The sequence below is a fragment of the Oxyura jamaicensis genome, chromosome 15, assembly GCF_011077185.1.
Source record: "Oxyura jamaicensis isolate SHBP4307 breed ruddy duck chromosome 15, BPBGC_Ojam_1.0, whole genome shotgun sequence".
Classification (NCBI taxonomy): Eukaryota; Metazoa; Chordata; class Aves; order Anseriformes; family Anatidae; genus Oxyura; species Oxyura jamaicensis.
The window spans coordinates 9,807,236-9,827,585 of NC_048907.1; the positions used below are offsets into that span (position 1 = coordinate 9,807,236).

The 20,350-nt window shown below is 46.6% G+C and overlaps 1 protein-coding gene and 1 long non-coding RNA gene across 3 annotated transcripts in view; one reads left to right on the forward strand and one right to left on the reverse strand.

Annotated features, from left to right (window-relative positions):
* YDJC (YdjC chitooligosaccharide deacetylase homolog) overlaps window positions 1-14,048 on the reverse strand; it is an 18,546-nt gene extending 4,498 nt beyond the window's left edge. Inside the window, exons 1-6 of one of the 2 annotated variants that reach the window (XM_035340456.1) lie at window positions 13,905-14,048; window positions 13,310-13,482; window positions 4,038-4,197; window positions 3,394-3,493; window positions 2,504-2,681; window positions 27-378 (exon numbers count right to left, since the gene is read on the reverse strand). In XM_035340456.1, coding sequence (XP_035196347.1) covers window positions 45-378; window positions 2,504-2,681; window positions 3,394-3,493; window positions 4,038-4,197; window positions 13,310-13,467 — 930 coding nt within the window. In that variant the 5' untranslated portion in view covers window positions 13,468-13,482; window positions 13,905-14,048 and the 3' untranslated portion in view covers window positions 27-44. Of the gene's footprint in view, window positions 1-26; window positions 412-2,503; window positions 2,682-3,393; window positions 3,494-4,037; window positions 4,198-13,309; window positions 13,483-13,904 lie in introns of both variants that reach the window. The other variant, XM_035340455.1, reaches the window with a different exon arrangement.
* On the forward strand, window positions 1,560-14,080 carry LOC118174812. The gene is made up of 3 exons (XR_004754781.1): window positions 1,560-1,682; window positions 6,549-6,729; window positions 13,933-14,080. It is a non-coding gene; the product is annotated as an uncharacterized LOC118174812 (long non-coding RNA).
* Window positions 14,081-20,350: the final 6,270 nt, after the last annotated feature.

The following is a 20,350-nucleotide window of genomic DNA, read 5'->3' on the forward strand; positions in this document are numbered from 1 at the left end:
GCCTGCTTCCTCAAAGAACAAACAATGTGTGTATGCCTGCTTCCTTAAAGATCTTTGAATGAACAGAGCTGAATGTTCCTGGTTTTGTAATGGCTCTGCAGCTCTGGCTTAATTAATGTCTGGAGTTCGTGCAGGCGCTCCCAGGACTGTGAGAAATCATCTGGTCCTTCCCCACAGCCACCGATGGGTGGGACGCTCGGGTACCCCGGATGCACCATCAGTTCAATCGTTACGGTCTTGCTCTGTGGTGTCAGGTGTACGGGTGGTGAGGGCGCCTTGGATGTGAACTCCACAATGGCAGCGTCGATGGCACTCCAGATGGTGCTCACGGACATGTTCTTGCCCATGGTACTCAAACCTATGTAAATGTCTGGCCACCTGCAGCCAGAGGTCGGAACACAGATATTAATGCTAACAAGGCAGTTAGACAAGAGCGTGTCATGTCCAGTGGATTAGGAATCACAGTTTCTTTCCTTATCAAAATCAAGGCACTATTTGGCGTAGCGGTTCTGCAGCCTGGCAGAAAGTCACAGCAGAGCCCTGATACCAGCGTTTCTGTTACTACTCTGGTAACGTATACGGCAGCACAGCGCTGGCCTTGTTTGGCATCTGAGAGCGTACAGGTGCACGTCATTGGCACAAAAGGGAAGATTAGAGCTAAAGAAATGCCACTTGATTAAAATAACTACTTATAGGCCAATTAATACCTGAATAATAACCACTTCCAGATAATAACCTTCAGCTATGTGGGGAAAAGAAGTGACTGAAATAAAACGGAAACAACCTTCATTAACAAATCATTCTCCTAGTATGTATCAAAGAGCCACAAGAACTCAAAGGACAAGACAAAGCACCAGGCAAAGATGTTATTACTGCTAAAGACCATACAGAGCTAAGAGGGCACCAGCTAAAGACTGCTTCTTACATAGCTTCAGCACAATTCTTTGTTCAAGTCTGGCTGCAAACTGCAGTTCTAGCTTGGTGCATAAAAGCCCAGGAGGATGTGCAAGTGTATCTGAGGGCAGAATGAGAAGGCTTCTGGAAGAAACAAGCTAGATGCTCTACCCATGTGATCAAGGATGAGCCCAGTGAATGCCCTAAGCTGAGCTGAGTTTGCAGCATTGGGGAAAAAAAAAAAAAAAGTTAATGTTATTTAAACTGTAAACTGATCAAACTCACTGAAAGGAGAGCCTTGTTGTTAAGCAGTAAGCACAGTCTTGCCCTCTACAATGTCATAAAGTGTACTCATAGGGCTCGGTGCGGTTTCTCTTTGCACAGATGCAGAAATTGAATTGCAGCTTGTTTTCCTGTGACTTCAGCTGACCATCTTCCCCATATTTTCTTGGGATTTTTCACACTACATGTTTCTTTGGTAGCAGTCCATTCCTCCTCACCTCTCCCAGGTACCTGGAGAAGAGGAGGAGCCTGGCCCACTGCAGTGTTTCCAGGCAGGAGACAGCTGCAGGTGCCCACTTATCGGGGCGGTGCTGCAGTGGGTATAAAGGCGCAGCTCCCATAACAGCCCTTTCTCTGCATTCCCTCCTGAGCACCAGCAGGGTGGGTGCTGCAGCAGTGGCTTCTTGGAGGCCCTGTGATATGGCCCCCAGGGGGCAAGCCCTGGAGCATGCAGGATTTCTGCCAAGCTCCCCTACGTTATTCCTGGTGCAAAGCTGCCCTAAAAGGTAGGTTAGTCTCTCCTGATTTCTCACTCTGAGTTACTGTGCCCTCCTCAGAAATGGGCTGTTTTAGGGGAGCCTGCATGCTCTGCCTGGGAAGAGCAAATGTTCTGTTGGTAGTGAGAACAACTGATATGCTAAACAAATTGTGTAAAAGCCAAGAAAACAACTTTCTCAGTAGACTGAGAAAGTAATGAAATGTGCTGCAAAGGACAGGTGACTGCAAAGATCTCAGCTAAAGAACTCTTCATCTGTAAAACATTGGTTTAAGCTTTTAAAAAAAGTATGCTACTGGTGGAAGGGCTGAGCTTTTGAGGTGTGGTGTCTGAGATGCAGGATGCTGACAAGACTGCTTAAAGCAGCCATCACTTGCTGTGGCGCTGCACGCTCTGACCTTGTCTCCCTATAACTACAGATACTTGTTTTTAATTAGTCACTTTCCTGCTACTTAAACACCTTTCTCCTCTATTCCAAGGAGATGAGAAGTTCTCTTAAAACCTTCCCCATGATCTTACTTTCAAAGTTTCAGTCTTGAAGTAGCACTTCAGTCTCCTGCTGTCCCAGAAGCCGGACTAATCTACTTGATTAGAAAGGCTGAGAAGCAAACCCTGAAAAGAACAATGCCTTTCAGGGGAGAAGCGAGTTATCCCTGTTCAAAAAAAAAAAAAAACTGCATGCTACCCTTAGTGTCTCCACTGTTTTAGTACTGCTGCTGAAACCCCAAATTAGAGAGAGAAAGGTCTTGTTCCATCCCTGAAAAGATCCTATCAGGAACTGACAAGACCTTAAAGCTTTACCACAAGAAGGATGAGTAAAGCCTGTCTTACCTTATTCCATGACTTGTAAACACATCCACTGTGTTAAGAGAATCTTCTTCTACTCCCAGATAAAAGTCCATCAGGGATGGTGTGATCCAGTCACACTTATGAAGGCCTGGCTCTATTGGGACACGTGTGTATTTGATCCCATATTCCTCTAACACCTCTGCAAATACATTCCTGACCTCTGTAAGTAAAAACAGAGTTACTTTAGTCAGGAAGCAAAACATCAAAACATGGCGTGTATATATATATATATCCCATTTGGTTTCCCTTTTGCTGAAAGGAACAATGTTTTGTTCCTCTTGATGGGAGTCCCCTTCTAAACTGGAACTATCTGGAAACATTACTCCCTCAACAGCTGCTACAGGTGCCTCATCTTCCCCTCAGCACTAAGCATTCAGTCAAGTGACTTTTCCTAAGTTAGCCTAGTAGCAGAGTGCACCTGAGGCATCTGCACAGCTGGGAAGAGGTTCTTCAGCAAGCCTCTGCACAGATGTACTTGTTGAAAGAGTAAATTACCAAGAGCAGTGTCATCCAGAGACAGCTGTGTTGATGTGGGGAAATACTGATTTTTGCTGTTTTCCATCTCTACCACAATGACCTTAGTTGAAAAACAGGGATACAGATACTTGCCCACCTACGGAAAGCATGCTGAGACCTGCAAAGGTTGGTGTGGAAATGCAACTGACAAGATAGAGATCTTGAAGCACTTGAAAGAGCTACCAGCTTCAATCTCAGTGACTAACTTGACCCAGGTGAGAACACTCAAACTGCAATTGTAGAGCCTCTTTAAGGTCTTAGAAGGCTTATTGCCCAGGGAGCCATGGCAAGCAGATTCATCTCTCAGCTGACTGTCTCTCACCTGCTTGGTGCTGGGAAGAGGAGTGCCCTCTTACCTGGGAGGACGTGAACATGCTGGTGCCCATCCATGTGAGGAGGTAGGTGGCCTGTCAGCTCATGGAACAGCTCCACCTGGGCCTTTAGCTCCTGCTTCACCTGTACAGTAAAAAAGGGTTAAAGAAAGACCTGTCAGTAGGCTGAGGTCAGAAGAGTGCATAGTGCCTCCTAGAGATTTTGCTGGCCCTTTCCTTTTAAAATGAAAGGCAGCTTTAATCCCATAGGCAGTTTTGATCACCTGAACACATTTATCTTTGTTCATGGGGCAAAACCAGCCACTTCCCTAGAGAACAAAAGCCTCTGACAAGGTGATGCAAAGCCTACTTAGCAGTTCTCTGGCATTTTCCCTTTATTGATTTCTAGGTTCTTAGTAAGTATTTGTTCCAATGTCTCTCTGCCCTATCAGATAAGTAGCTAACAGCACATTAGCATGTGTGTCACTGAAGCAGGGAGGAATGGGTTCTCAAAGGCTGCAGAGGCTGTGGCAAAATTAGGTGTAGGGCCCAGGCAGTTCCAGATTCATCTGTAAGTGTACTCCCAGCTGGGACCTGGGAATACCCTTCAACTATTACATTCTGGGGTAAGCGCAGGCTAAGTTTTATCAGTAAAGTAAGTTGCATGGTTGTACTGGGCTTTCTCCTACCTCTGACATATTCAGGAGACCTTTTGATAGGGCTGTTCTGAATCCCATCTTCCCGTGGAAAAATCCATCTTCATTGAGCAGAGAAGAGTTTGTTTTGAGAACCTCACATACAGGGGAGCCCTCGGAGAGGTTGGCATGCAGTCCTATTGGGATGTTGTATCTGTAACGGGATTGAAATATCTGTTAAGCTTTGCACCTCTACCTTCCTTACTGGGTCCAAATGGTGAGATTTCAGACAGAGCTACTCCAATCTAAACAGTGTCGTGCTCACTAGAGTACATCTTTGGACCTCTGCTCTTCTAGAAAAGAAAGCAGAACACTCTAGACCAGGGCAGAATATCACCAGATAGCAATCCTGTCCAGTTTCTGAGACCCCCCCAGTTCTGTTCTCATCCTAGTTCATGTGGAGAGCAGCCACAAGGCACTTCAGACTAAACTTTGTAACTGCACTGAAAGCTCTAACTGTATGGTACTGAACTCGTTAGTGACTGACAGAAATCTGGACCTTGCAACTCAACTAAAGCATTTCATTAGCCCAGGTACTCCCTTGAGTTCACACTGTTGAAGATGCTGCATTTCTGAGACATTAGAGTTTTACTTGACAACCTCTAAAGCTGCCTTTAAGCAGAACCCAGCTATATATCAACAGTGCCGAAGGCAGCAGTTATGGCAACAGCACAGGCTGCAAGTGTAAATACTGTCTGAGTTCAAGGGTAACCTGGTCCAAGAGGCAGCAGCTGAAATTGCCTGCAGTGGCTGGGTCTCCGTCTACCCGTGCGGATGACCGAGCTGGGCTGTACAAAGTAGCATCTCTCTAGCACAAAGGAAGAGTTACATAGGAGGCTAGTGGTGTAAATGTAGGGCCTTGTTAAGGACTGACAGGGGTCCAAGTTGTTAGTGAGTTGCACTCTGCAAATTAGAACAAAAACTACTAGTGTATCTGCAGAGCTCCTGTTAGCCACAAAGCTTTGCACAGTGCTGGGGTTTCCTTCTGTGTGCTGTGGCTTCCCCTGAAATGAGAACAGGACCCGGGAGTGCTCAGCCTTGTGTGAGTCACTGCCACACCTGAAATCCTCTCAGGGTGGCCAAAATGATGCTTTGAGACTTCTCCCAAGACACCCTCTAGCTGAAGTGCAGTGCCCCTTCTGTGCTGTCCAGACTGAGTCACGGTGCCAAGTGAATTTTGAGGCAACAAGTCTATGGTTTAAATCCTTCCTGGAACTTCTGCACAGAGCTGCTAAAACAGGGCATGCTCTGTCCCCGTTGCAGTGCTTGTACGACAAGAAGGAAAGCAAAAGCTACATCCATTTAGGAAAACTCAAGTTCTCTGGCCAACCAACTTCCCTTCTATCCTTGCTGTCTTGAAAGAGAGAGGGGGTGGTTTCAGATGAAGCTGAAACATATATTTCAGAGAACACTCAAGTTTGGACAAGAAGTTTTAATGAGAAAATTTCTTATCCAGTCTAGGAGTTAATTTTCCCTTGTGTTGATGTAAGTGTTGATACAAGCTTTTCCACGCACAAAGAGGCATTCATGGAAGAGGGACCTTTCTGGTTCAGGGTTTTAAGATTCATCAGACTGTGGCAGACTACATCAAGCCTGTGGCTCAAAGGATATGTATCTGCAAAACAACAGTTCCAGCAGGAGATGTGGATCATCACAAACTCCTTCCTAAGACACAAATGACAAACAAGGCAGAAGATTTAACACCCAGCTTACAAATAACTGACCTTCCCCCAGAGCTATTCCAAGTCAGATATGTCTTTCATCTCTATGTGGAAATGCCTGTTAAAGTTTTATGGGACAGGAAAACTGTCCTGTCCAGCTCTAGCTCCAAGTTCTGTATTATCATAAATTGGTTCCTGTTTAGACATGAGTTCTCAGGGTCCTCTGAGGAGCTCTGCAATAATTCCAAATGCCTATAGGTGGACAGATCTCTGGTGGCAGTGGTTGCTTCCAGTCCTGTTTTTGGAACAGATTTCTCTGGAGTGGTAATGGAAACAGGATGCAAACCTACAGAGGTGCCCCTGGGATGGATGGACTGCCATGAACTCTGTCCGAGATAAGGCAAAGGGCTGGTGGAAAACCAGCTCTCCCCTTTGTCTGCTGCCCTGAAGCTGGTTAGTGAAGTACCAAGTTACAGGGGGCAGAAGGATTGCGGATGGATTAGACTGATCAGAATCACTTAGCTCCTCCAGGTTTTAAGGTTTTAGTCCTTACAGGACTGAAATTCTTTCTTCCTGGCTCCTCTGTGTCTTGTGCTCCAGGTGGATGGTGTAGTCTGTTGCTAGGTACTTCTCCTCCTTGCAGATGTAAGTGTCAAGTTGTATGGGCAGCTCTGTGAAACAAAACGTGTCCATGTCTCTGCAGTCCACTGTGTGACAAGGGAGTTTGAAGGTCTGTTTAATGGAGCAAAACAGCTTGTGGAGGAAAGAGTCCTCAGACTCTGATTTGGTGATTTCTTTGCAGCAGGACCTGGTTGTATAATTGACCATCTGGTTTTCACACCAGGGGCCTGAGCACATGCAAGGAAGTTAGTGTGGTCATGTCCAAGTTATTACTGGAAGATGCTGTCACTGGGAGTGGGGGCCCTTAAGCGTTCTGCTGAGAAGCTCACAGGCAGCTGATGGCAGGGCAGGAGGCAGCTACAGTGCAGAAGAGGAGCTGTGGCAGAGGGCATCCCTTCCCTCCTGTCACCTGATTTGTACCTTGCATAAGCCCAAAGGCGGGGGGCGAGCTTGTTCTTCTAGAAACCCACTGCAGGTTTGTTACCGTGTCTCTGGGAAGCTCAGACTACGTCAGCTGAAAGCACTACTTGCATCACAGCCTCTGCTGTCAACAAGAACAGGATTCATGTGTTACCATGAATCAGCAGATGGATGACTTCTCTTGTTGAGCACTTGCCTTCTCATGTGTTGCAGGAGGGCCAGAAATGAACAGCTGGGCTTCCCAGGGCTGTCTCCCAGGGGCATCAAATGAACTACCTCCAATTGTGCAATGCCTCAAATGCTGTGAGTGAAGCTATCTCCAGGAAAAGGCAAGCCCCTCTGACAGGTGTGGGACACCGAGGAGCCAAGCACTGCACTGCATAACATTAGAGCCGCTCCTCTGCCTGAGCTGAAGCCAGCCCCAGAGCTGGGGAATGTGCAGAATGTGGAAGTGCAGAGAGCTGGCCTTGTTCTCACTGTAAGGAGAGCCTCTCTCTGTAACTTTAGAGTGTGTTTCAGAGCTTTGGCTAACACCAGCTGAGTATCTTAATAGTTTTCTCCTGGAGTTAGTCCTGGCTGGTCTGACAGAGTGTCCATGTTGAGGCATCTAAAGAGGAACTGTTAGCATTTAATAGCTCTGGGATAAAGGCACTGAAACCAAAACTCGAAACACAGCGCACAAGAAACTTCTTTGGGAGTATTCATCTGTGGGAGATGCATAGAAGCAAGCATGCCAGGAGAGCTCTAAGAACGTGAGAAGGTGGACAACGCAGTGGGCACAGCAGCATTCTGCTGCTAGCTAGCATTTTCCTGTACCTAAATCAATGCATGTCCTCTAGATGAGCCAGGTGCTGCTCCTCATCAGCACCAAATGACCTGCAGCTGAGTGTTTGTTCCTAACAGCCTGACACTGCACAAGTATCTGAAGCCCTAAGTGAAAGGATGAAAACATGAGCAAAACTTCAAGCATTATGGTAACTGCTGGGCTGTGCCCCAGGAAACCAGGCTCCAGTAATGCTCTGTCCTGACCAGAGGCTTGGCCTTTAATAGTGATTCCACAGGCTTTCTTCTACTCTTATGAACACTGGACTAACTCTCTCAACTGCCTCTCACCAGTGAAATGTAGCTTCTGCAACCAAAGAGGAACGCCGAGGCACGTGGCATTGGAAGAAAGCCATGGTGAAAAGTTAAGTTAGAGAAACGCCCTGGAAGGGCCCCATTTTCAGCAGTAGGCAGGTAACTGCTTCCTCTGCACGAATGTGCTTGATAGTTGCAGAGATCTTTCCAAAGGCAGTAACTGAAATATTGAAGCTGACAGAATATTGTAGCAGATACCAAGAGCTCAAGCTGCTTGGCATGTGATGCCATGCTGGGACCAGAGCTCAGCTGTTGTGAGTTTGCCCTCATACCTAAATGGCTGCCTCAGACTTCCCTTATAGGTGGGACAGGATGAGCACTGCTGGTCGTTACCAGCCAAATCTAACTGCTTGACCCCAGATCCAATCCAAAAGAATTGGCACCAAGGTTCGAGCACCAGTTTCTGCAATAAAAGAGCTGCAGTTAACAGCTACTACTGCCAACAAAAAGTGATGCTGAGGCAACTGCTTGGTCTCTTTTAACTCATGTTGGTGGTTCTTTAAAGCAGCAATGACCCTTCCACTATCTTTTTGGAGGGGTGCATGTCTAGGTGTTTGCACTCCCACTGCCCTGGAGAATGCACAGATGTGAAGCGAATTTAGTGCAAGGGTTTAATTCTGTCCTGATGAACCCAAAGGACAACGTCTACAAATGCATGTTCAAGCTTCTACAACATCAGGAGTGTAGGACTTGGGGTCTGTGATCTTGCTGAGAGGAGTTTCAAGCCAGTAGATTCTACAGCCACTAAGGCTAGTCCATTAGTGAGCTGTTTCCACTGAGAGAAATTTGGCTGTTGAAGCAAGCCCAGCACTGCAGTTCACTGCTCAGCAACCCCTGTAGAGGGGGGGAAAGAAAGGAGATATCCTTGCAACAAATGCTCCAAGAGGCAACAAGGAATTAAGTCTGGAAAGATTTCTCAGTCAACACACCCAGCCCAGCTATCAAATAGAGGAAATACAATCGGCTGAACTGCTTCCTTTTCAAGTAGTTGCTTGTTTTGCCACACGAGTGCTCTGAACAAATGGCTCTGCTGAGGCAATGGGCTTTTGTGCAATTGCAATCCCTGCTCATTCATATCCTTAGCAGTACAGGGTCCCCAGGGACTGTGTCACTGTACTGAGGCACTCCTTACAATGCTGCCAGCATTGCTGCACGTTTTTGAGCTTGGAGGATGACTACAGTGCCCTGGCTCCTGCCTGGCCACAGAGACTCTGTGCAGTCCCTGCGAGCAGCTGCAATAGCTGTGGAAATTGTGTGATTTCCCCAGGCCCAGACGTTGCCAATTGTTTCACTCAAGGCTGCATACTCTGGGATAAGCATGGCACTTACTCTTTTCCTTGATGGGTAAATAGATCCCACCTTCAACATCCTGGTTGGATCCTTATCTGGGAAGTTACTGACTCATCGGGTTTCAGCCCAAGTGTAATGCAATTAAGAGCCCCACGTAAATATCTTTATGCAGGCATCCTGCTTCAGTAAATGTCCAAGTGTCTGAATCCAGTCAAAGCAAGGCTGTGCTCTGCGCAAAGAAGGGTATATCTTAGTTTCTTGTCTTGCTCCATTACTGCTAAGCATTTATTCTTGGTGGGAGGAGCACTCCAAAGCCTCTGATGTATTAAGAACCAATACTATAACAGTGTTTAGAACTGACTTTCTTTTCAGTTACATCTTTGTATTGGCTTTAGGTTTAATGTCCGTAACCTTACATCAGCAAAAAGTGCTGTTGCCAGTGGAGTTAATTTGATCTGGGCCTCCAGTTTAAGGCCTCAGCATGCTAACCCTAATCCAAACACAGTTCGGCTGTCTGCCGTGTGATTAACCGCCAGATAAAAGGATGATGAGAAAGCATGAGAGACTTCTAGATTAGTCAGATGTCAACTGGGAGGGACAGAATTAAGTCACAATTTACACACACATTTTGCAATTAGTGTTGATGGGAAAGGAAGTGAAAACATAGACAGCAATTAAATGTGGTTTTGTTAAATTCTTCTGACAAATATACCCAGATGTTGTGGGGGCTTCAGCTTTTGTGTAGTTGATGTTCAGCCTTTAACAGAAAGGAAAAAGAAGACTGAGGTTGTGTTCTAAAATATGCCACTCTTTGTCAAGTGTTTGGATATAAGCATCTAGAAAATGGGAAAAGGGGCCTAACAGTCACAACTGAGCTGAGTGATAAAAAGGGGAGAAAAGTAAGGCAGCAAACACTCATAGGTCTCTGTATTTCTGCCATCTCCATATTTGTTTCTAAGGCAAAATGAAGAGGCCTGTTCAGTTAACAAAATAACTCTTCCGATCTCTGGGAAAGGCTCTAGAAGCACCAAGAAGACTGCCAGAATTCAAGGTGGGGCTTGATAAATACACAATTAAGATTACGTGTTTGGATAACCAGGATATCATGTTGCCTTATGCCTCATAAAGAGAAAACCTTTGAGTTACTGGAAAAAAATAAAAAACCAACAATAGGAATCTGTTCTCCCTTCTGCTGCTCTGGTTACACACTGCTCTAGCAATTGCTGTCAATAGGTTTGTCATCTGATGATGAATCAGGCCTCTGCAGAAACTACTCTTTTGCCTGAAGTGAGCAGGTCCTTTCTTTTAGCCCAGCTGTGAAAGCGAATGTGAAAAACCCCAAATCCAGAGCCTGAACGTGATGGAAGGTATATTATTTACTGCTTGGTTCTGCTGCTTTGCAATTAGTTTTTATTAGAGCTGGTACAAACAGCTGCTGACTACAGTTACATTTTTGCCAACTCCTCTAATGAAAGCACAGGACAACAGATGGTATACCCAGAAGCCTACGGAGTTATTGTGAAAATGAAGGGAAGAATGAAATTCCAGAACTGTGTTTTTGAAGGATGGTGAGTCCTAACATTGCAGGACAGCATAAGGTGCTTAAGAAAGACTATCCTGCAAGAAAAGCTTTTTTGTTACTAATTAGCTTTGCATGCATGCAATTAACTGCAGACAAGGTTAGGAGAGCTCAAGCCCTTCAGTGACAAGCAACCAGGACACACAAGAACACAGATGATCTCCACAAGTCACAGAAACACCCGCAGCCTGACAGTCCTGGCACCATGAGTGCAAAAATTCAAATCCCACAACACCGGAATGTGCCCCAGGAAAGCAGAAGCTGCTTGCTTCGAGCCTTTTTTCAACTGGTGATGGATCCAGCCTCCCAGCTTATGCCACTGTGTAGTTGCAGGCTGAAAGCTCTCCTGTGGAGTTGAGCGTGTACGTATATATGTGTGTGTGCAAGGTACTTGCTTAGCAGGGTGCCTGTAGGGGAAGGCAAACATGGGGGGGAAAACAGGGCAGATTTTCATCCCATAAAACATAAAATGCTGCAAAGTATCATCGTTCACAGTGGGATAGGAGACAACATCAAGCAGGGGGAAGAGGCAATACAGGGGCAAGGCAGCAAAGCAACAGCGATACTTTCCCACTCCTGTTTGCCTTTCATCATGGCACCACAAGATGAGGATTCAATGACATTTTTAGGAAGTCCAACCTATTAGACATCCGTGTCTACCAAACTTTGTGCAAATCTTTGTATTGTGGGAACATATATCTTAGGGGTGACACGAGTCTGTTTACGTGTTCAGATGCCAATTTAGTACATGTATATTAGCAGCACCTGAACTGAGGTTTGCATTAGACAAATCCTTTGTCTTACACCTGCAAATATTTTTCCAGTGCAGGGAATACAGCTGAGGCAAGTTACTCACAAACGAGGAATTTTAGAATGTGGGCTGCTGATCATCAGTGCTAACAGATGTTCCCACAGTCACCCAGATTATATTCTCAAAAATAGATTTTAATCTATTTTGTTCACATGTACAATTCAAAACCAACCCTAAAAAAGGAAAATGGCAGCAGCAGGTTGAGCAGCTTCTGCTGTCACCAACCTTCCAACCTGGCTTTTCATACCCTTATCAGCTGTCAGCACAAGTGCCATGACCTGGATTCAAAGATGCTTTTTAAACCTCTGACTGTACAGCCTACTTTCTGGCTATGGAAATGAGGCCAGGTGGATTCTATATTTAAAAGCCTGCTAAAGACCACAGCTAAAATAGCAGACAACATTACCACAGCTTTGGGGCTTAAAGGGTTTCATGGTGCCTGCAAGTCTGAGGGAAGTGCTGCCTTTACCTCCTCATTTTACATTTCATTTGTTTTACTAACAGGATTTTAGACACCTCAGCAGTGTTGTGCCTACCCTGCTGCCTTTCCCCTTATCAACCCAGGGGTGGTTCCCTCTCAATGTTTGTGTCATTTCTAGCCTTTTTAACAGAAGAGCGGTTAGCCTAGCCACTAACACCGCACCCTGACTTTCCTGCACTACACAATACTCATTTTCACCAGGGAAGCTGCAGGCAATTTCTAAGTACCTCTAAAAGTACAATTAAATCAGGGAGAGGAGTTCCAGGAGAAGAGGGACATCATGACTCCCATCAAACTGTCCCTTGTAGGAGCCATATATGTAAAGCATAAGGTCTCAGTTTATCTAGTCCCATTACAGTTTGTTTCTTCACTTTTTTCATCCCTACTCTTCTTTTTTTCAGGATGTGCTCCAGCTTCAAAGTGCCTCCCTCTCCCCAGACCTATAGTATTAGCTGGGTTTTACCTTCTAAATACAAGTAATGCTTCCTGTTAAAGGATTTGCTGGGCTAGTCCATGAGAATGATGCATGCCATTTGATTTGCTACGGAGCAAACCGTGCCAGAAACCTCTGAAAAGTTTGTGAAGGAACAAAAGTGGTAGGTACAAGACAGGTATGAGGTATCATCTCTCTTTATGCTTGAAAGTTTTTTTGCTTGTTTGTTTGTTTTACAAATGGATTTATCAAGTCTAGAATAAATAGAAAGATTGATGTGTTTTTAAAAAGTTTTTGGTTGAAAAAGTTGAATTTTCCACTGCCCAGCTTTATAGTTGAGCCTTTGCAGAACAATACTGCTTCTGGATTCCAAAAAGAATCTGACTAATTCTGTGTTCAGCCTGGCTGAAATTAATTTGATTAGGTTTAAAGACTTGTGCTTTTATGCCTCAATAGTTTTAGGGGTAGCAGTTTAGTCTGGCAGGATAGTGTGGACTTTCATTCTGATGGTATATCTTTTAGAAGTGTGGGAAAAGAAAATCCAACAACCCAAACAGTACCAGACAAATTGTGTAACTGGCCTTCTATCACCATAACAAAATGGGCAGTGTAGTAGCTAACACCAGAGGAAAAGCCACTTTGGGTATGACTTGTAGGTTGGTGGTTTTGATATGAAGAGCGTTAGGAAAGCCTGTAATCCAATTTTCTTATACCAATCGAGGTTATGATACAGTGTTTATGCTAGGGCTACAATATACTGCAGTTCACAGGCTCAGCTTTCCTTGAATAGCCTGAGGCGGCTGTCCACAAAGGAGCTAAAGAAAGTAGCTTACCTCCTTGCCAGCTTGGCTGCATCTGCTGCAGCACTTCCGTTGACTAGCAGGGACACGTTAGATACCGCTCCAGCCAGGAAACAGTCCACAATGCCTTGGTTTCTCCGAGGACAATAGCCAAAGTCATCTCCAGTTACTATGAGCTTCACCTGAAACATCCTTAGAGGTCATCCCTAGCAAAAACGGAAAGGAGGCAAAATCAGCACAGCCAGCAGATCACGGGCAAGCAGGAAAAGACACGCTCGGCGGGGGCAGCCCCCGTCGTGACTCAGCTCGTGGCTAAACTCCTCCTGCTTCACCTCCGCCTGCCCAGCGGCTGGAGCTGCGTGGGGCCGCTCAGCTCACGCCGTACCTGGGCGCTTGGCTGCCTCAATGCACCGAGGGTGCGCCAGGGGGCAAATTCCTTTCCCTCCCGGCGCACCCCGGCCTGCAGGGCCCGGAATAGCGGGGCACGAGGGCAAAGCTCCCGGGGCGCCGCCTCGCCGGTCCCCGGCGGCCCCGGGTGGCAAGAGGCGAGGCGCGGCCCCGGGCTCGGGCCCTGCCCGGGGGGCAGTGGGTCCCGGCCGCCCCCCTGGCGGTGCGGGGCGGTGCGTACCTCCTCTCCTGCCCGTTCCCGAGCCCAGGGCCGCCGCCAGGTGCGGGTCCCGGTCGCCTCCGCCGCTGCTGCCGCCGCCCCGGGGGGCCGCTGGCTCCGGCGGCGGAGCTCGGCCCGCGCCGCCCCGCCGCGCATCCCCTCACACACCCCCGGTACCGCCGGGCAGCCCCAGCGGGGAGCTGGCGGGGAGCTGGCCGGTAGCACCGGGCCGCCCCCCCTCAGCCGGCCGGGCCCCCTCAGCCGGCAGCACCGCCCCACCGGCGGCCCCTGGCGGCCGCGGCCTGCAGCGCGGCCTGGCCCCGGCCCCGCTGAGGTGAGGCGAGGCGAGGCTGCCCGGCCCTGCCCTGCCCTGACCGCGCGCCGGACCCGGCCGCGCTGCTGCAGGCTCCTGAGAGGAAAGCGGGGCCTGCGGCTGCGGGAGGCCTGAGCGATTGATTCCGTTACACCCCCTGGGTCCTCCAGGAATTAGTCTGCCAGGGTGAAAGTGAAAGCGCTGAGTACCTTAGAAATTCTGTGGGGGAGATGCCAACCTGCGGGTTTGCCTGTGGAAGGAGAACTTTAAGTTCCACCAAAGCAGAACACGCCCCTTCTCGGTCTGTAATGTTAGCCCCAAATACCTGGCCACTCCTACTGTCACAGGAAAAATAACAAACTGATGCTTGGGCAGGGAGAGAATGATAGTTCAGAAAGCACTGGAAATGGGAGTGATAGTTCAGAAAGCTTACTCTTCCCCAGCATGTAAACGAACACTGACGGGAGGAAAACTCAGTGAGAGCTGGAGACAGCCTTCTGCCCCCTTAGTGACTCTTTTCTCATCAAAAAGTTATATGGAATTAAAATAAAACCAAACCAAACCTAAACATGCTAAAAACGCATTAGGGAACTTGCTACATTTTCATTCTGGCTATACCTATGGCATTTCCATGATTTCACATTGTATGCTTCTGTTACAGACAAGTTTTTGATGCTCTGTAAGGGTTTCCAGTGCCCTTGCCATTTCAGAGTGGATATTTGTGCAACTGCTGCTTGCTTCCTCTTCTGGGATGTGAACCTCACATTCCCTCAAGGCTTCATTTACTGATGAAGGCTATTACTATAACAGATCAAGTCAGCATGGCTCTGAAGTAATGTCATGAATAAAAAACAAGTACATCCTGCCTTTGCCAGTGCAGACCCTTGGGTTTTGGTTTCCCTCTTTCTAGTACTGACAATGCTGCTTGCCTCTGCACAGGTGGAGATGCTACATAAGGATCTTAGAAAAGCTTGGCTTCTCAGCCTTCTTAATCTCAGTGTGTGTTTAATGCTATTAACAGTAACATCCTTCTTAAATACTGCATGCCGTTCCTGGAGGCTTTTATTTTCTGATTTTATTCCTGTTTATCCAGCTCTCCTTCCTGTGACTGGAAGCAAAAACAGCAAGCAAATCTTGCCACAGCGCCACATCCCCCTCAGGCCCCAGCACCATGTTTCCTCTGCAGCCTGCACACCCTTGCAGGTTGCCTTTGCGTCCCACCCTCTGTGTAGTCTGGAGGAAAGCCTCTTACAAAATCAACCTGGAGCTGAAAGGCAAGGCAGGCTTTCTCTCGCTACAATCTCCTCTTCATTAAAGTCACGAATTAGGATACTGGCCAGCATTTCTGGTTGAGCTGCATAAACCAGGGCATGTACAAATCACAAGCTGCATCTTCCAGCTTACTCAAAAAAAAACAAAAACAACAACAACAACAACAACAAAAAAAAAAAAAAAAAAAAAAAAAAAAAAAAAAAAACTTAGTAACAGAAGCCAGCAAGAGCTTTCTCCATCCTCAAGTCATGAGGCTGCACTGGTTTTCAGCTTGCATTTCTTTCCTGAACTTCCAGTTATTCAGTAGCAGATTTAGAGGTTTCCTGTATTTCACAAAAGCACTTCCTAAAAGCAAATGCTTCCAATAAACTGTCTGTTGACACAGAAAATGTATGTTGCTTTTCTTGCTCCCTCAGCTGCAGTGAGTTAGTCCATTTGGGATTACAATGGTAGCACAGTAGGACTTCGTCTTTTCCTTGAGCATGAAATTTTGTTGAAAGTGTGAATTGTAAAAGACAAGGTGTTTGAATGAGATGAAGTAAAATCCACTTTTTAAATGAAAGAATGTTAACTTTTTTTTCTCTTCCCCAGTCTTAAAAATTACAAATCTTGGAACTCAGTGTATCAATGTTTAAATTAAAGCCTTTCCATCCCTCTAAGGAGATCTGTTTGCAGAGGTAAAAAGATACAGAAGGGAAAAGAGATGGAGCGTGCTCTCAGAAAGGCTGAGGTAGGGGGCACGCAGGAGTGTAGGGACGTGTTCGTTAGCTGTAACTCTGTGTCTGTGCTGAGTAAACCTGAACAGGAGCAAAGGGTCGTAACGCTGAGGAGAGCTGGACTCCAGTCCAGACTTCATAAAATTCACAGAACCGGGTGAGACAGAAAAGCAGGTCTCCCCGGTCTTTGAGGACGTTTCTGTGCCGTGGGGGTCCGGGGCAGAGCTGGACGCCATCGCCCCGCGGACAGCCCCCTCAGACAAGGCGCAGCCCCGCTGCTGTGAGGCCCCTCCCGCCCCGCTGTGCCCCCCCCGCACTACAACTCCCGGCGTGCTCCGCGGCGGGGCTGCCGCTGCGCTTGCGCAGTGCCCTGGCCCGTCCCGGCAGCGGGCGCGGGGAGCCGCGGCCCGGGCACGTGGGCGCCATTTTGTGGCGAGGGCGCGGTGTGGTGTGGCGGGGGAACGGAGGGGAGCGGTCGCGGGGGGGCTGAGGAGCCGGCTGCTGAGCAGTCCTCTCCCCGAGGGGGCTGCCGTGGTGGCCTGAGAGCTCGGCCTCGGCTTGCTGCAGGACCAAGCAGGGTGGCTTTTGCTCCAGTTCTTGCTCTGGCACCCACAGCTCAGAAGCAATGGGAGGAGCAGTGCACAGCCACGTCTCCCCTGGAAAAGTACCGAGGGGTTCTTGCATCAAAAGGGGCGAAATCCCCAAATTTTAGGGTACATCTGCTGAGAGTTCAGAAATTTCCCTATGCTATAACGTGGTGGTATGGCAGTTACCCTTTCCCTTCTGAAGTCATTAGAATTTACACAAGGACAAACTTAGGCCAGTTCCTCACAACGTGCAGAGTGCTAGCATGGGGGCACAAAGTGAAAGGTGAGATTCGCCACTGTGACGTTACTATTAGCTTGCATTACGTTACTGGGTACTGCTCAAATCCTCTGTGACCCAGACAGGAGGTTTTTGGTATTCATGGAGGCTATGTTCAGGTGTAAGGAGACACAAGTGGCATTTCTTACAAGCACAGGGCCTAAGTATGCGTTTATATTAACCCTTAACTCACTGAATTATCAGCTGTTTAACTTGTAGCTGAAATCAGAATTTAACCGGTAGAGAGTCTATTCATGCGTAGCTTCTAGGTGAGCAATGACCAGCCTTTCTGTATTGATGCTACTCATTGAGCAGTGTTCGTTGCGCATTGGCAGTGAGTTTTAATCCACTTTCCCATTTTTTTCAGAGGGTTATTTTCTCTCTGCTGCTTATTTTCCCTCAGCATGTCTAATGGGGAGTCAAAATCAATAATTTGAGTGTGACCTAAGCTACAGCATCTGTGATTTCTGACTGTTTGAAATAATGTAAAGTCAGCCCATTCCTGCTTCTCAGTAACAGTACTACACGTGGAATTAAATCTGCCAGATCACTTACAGCAATTGTCATCTCTCAGCATCACTGCAAGCATCCTGGAAAATCTCAGCTGATTGAATGGACACAGAAAATAATTCCTTTGGAGTTATGAGGAGAGATCCCATCTTCTTGAAGGACAAGCATTGTTCTGGAGAGTAGCTGAGAGATGCTGACTGTTACCAGACACAGATTGCCAGGACTCTGCAAAACTTTTAAGGAAGTCCACCCCTCTTCATGGTCTAGAAGCAGAAGACAGCAGTCAAAAACCTATTCTCCCCCAGATGAAAAATGCTTCAATTTAAATATCTGTATATTTTGTCAAATATATTGTTTATTTATTTTGCTTATTTTTCCATTCTACTTTTATCTACTGAATGCAAATTCTGGATATCTGATTTTAGGTCTCTAATCCTTAAACGATATGGGCTAAATGATAAACTGTAATTCTGAAAATTTTTAGCAAGCCACGTTTTTTACCATTTTGATTTCTCCATGGGTGACGGTATTTTGTTGTTATTACTAATTCTTACTATTTCTATTTAGGTCATGCTTAGAGGTCACAGTTAGAAGAGCTCTGTTTTAAGGCATGCTAATTGATACAAATATTCGATCTGAAGTAAGGTTATAACTGTCAGTTCATCAGCATGCGGATAAAGGAGACAGAAAGAACCGCAGAATGTTTACAGGCCTGATTCACCACTGTTACTCCCTTGAATTCAGTACAATTTGTCCTTACTGACATCAGTGAAAGGACTAGATGCAGAGAAAAGTCAATGGAAAACCTCACACACTTATTTTTGCATCAGGTCTTAATAAGGTCAGAACTGTGCCCTATACATTTTGTCGTAGATAGTGACAGTATGCAAAAGAGAATCCAGGCAATACTATTGCAAGGTTCTCCATAAATCGGGCACTGTCTCTATCCAAAGCTACACCAAAGCTTTTTCAGTTGTAGATCAAGCCCAGGAGATGCCTGTTATGCTACCGTAGTTGTCGGTCACTGCTTTTGTCATGCAAAATAAATAGAAACCAAAGCATGTTTAACAGAAGTCAATATAAAAAGAAGGAAAGTCCTTTTCTATAACATGCTTCTTTTAGTTAGCCAGTTTTCATGTGCCACAGATCTCCTGTTCCTGTGCACTGAAAGCATTTGGCCCTGCCAAATCCACTAAAACTTGCCTGTCAGGGAGGGGCAATTTATAATTTGAAGCGCACCTGAGTGGAAATTGTAGGTGCTTTCAGTCCTTGAAAAGCAAATGTGCAAAATGACTGCAGGGTTAAGTGGCTGAAGGCAGAAGGCATTCTTGTTACATACTGCATTCTCCCCTTTTACAGCGTTGTTGAATTATTTTGTATGCATAGAAAAGAATCATTATGAGATTCCTGATAAAATAAATAAATAAATAGCTGTCGTTTCCATTGCCGGCCTGCACCATCACTTAATTTCAATAGCAAATTTACCTGCAGCTTACAGCAGTCTGCTAAAAACAATAGTGGGCTCTGTCTCAGTGAGGTGGCTGTTAATTGCCATGGGTGTTTGGCATTGATGGGGTTCTTTGTTGGCAACCGTTCTAACCCAATTATGTTTCTAAAGTACAACTGAAAAGCATTGTAGGGAGCACCATGTAAATGGCACTAAATGCACGGAGCCTGAGTGACCTCCCAGAAAGATAGACAGCTGCCAGCTAAAGCCCCATATTATTGATTTTCCACGGCTAAAATGGCAACTACAGACATTTGTTTTTGCCCTGTTTATAACAACAGCAGCAAATGTGAGCTCTTGTCTTAGTTTTAGGAACAAGGTTTCGTAGAATGACAAAGAAATACGGCATTTGACTATCGAATCTGTGGGGTTTTTGTTTATTTCTGTGAGTAAAACAAAAACATTTCTGGGACCATGAACTTTTAGTCCTCAGAACACACTGGGCCCGTGTGTATGCGTGTGCACATGTACGCCTATGTGACTAGGTTCAGGAGTCATGTTTGTTTAATGCAGGCCTGACATTTAAGTCAGAGATTCTTCTGAGATGTAGATGCAGATACATAAAACAGGCCAGAGCCAGCAGGAAGAAAACTAACCATTCAAGGGAGCGGTATCACATGGGTAGGAAGAAGCCCCACAGATCGGTGTAGGTGATAAGGAGTCAGCTGAGCATCGTGTGATGTTTCCACTAGCCAGGGACACTAACGTGCTTTCTAAATCATCCTGTGTAGCGCGAGGTTGCAGCTCTGTGCTGTTGCTCACACCAAATCCTATTGTTACAAAGAGTGAAGTCCCAAGGCAGGTGCCCACCCAAGTATGTCTGTGCTGCTAAGGTAAAAATCCTGATAAAAATCCTGATAAAATTTGTTGTATTCTTGGGAGCGTTACCTGGGACTGACCGTGACGTGACACATGGGTCAATCCAAGGAGCCATTTCTGAGGCAAAACTAACAGAACACGTGTCCTTTGTCAACCTGCAGCCTCCAAACCTGTGCAACGAGGGACCCGTGTTAATCTGTGCAGCTTCCTTTCACACAGAATAGCCCCTAACAACCTCTTTCTAAGACTTCCACAGAGAGACAACCACGGCAGGTGGAATCCTCGGAAATCACCACACACTAACGAGTCACCGTTAGCTCCTCGTGCAGCATTTACCGCCCAGCCCAGCAGTGACCAGATCCGGGCTCTGGCGCTCAGGGAGAGCTCGGCCCCCTCACACGGCTCGTGGCCGTCACTCTGCCTCAGCCTCAGCCTCAGCCTCAGCCTCAGCCTCAGCCTCAGCCTC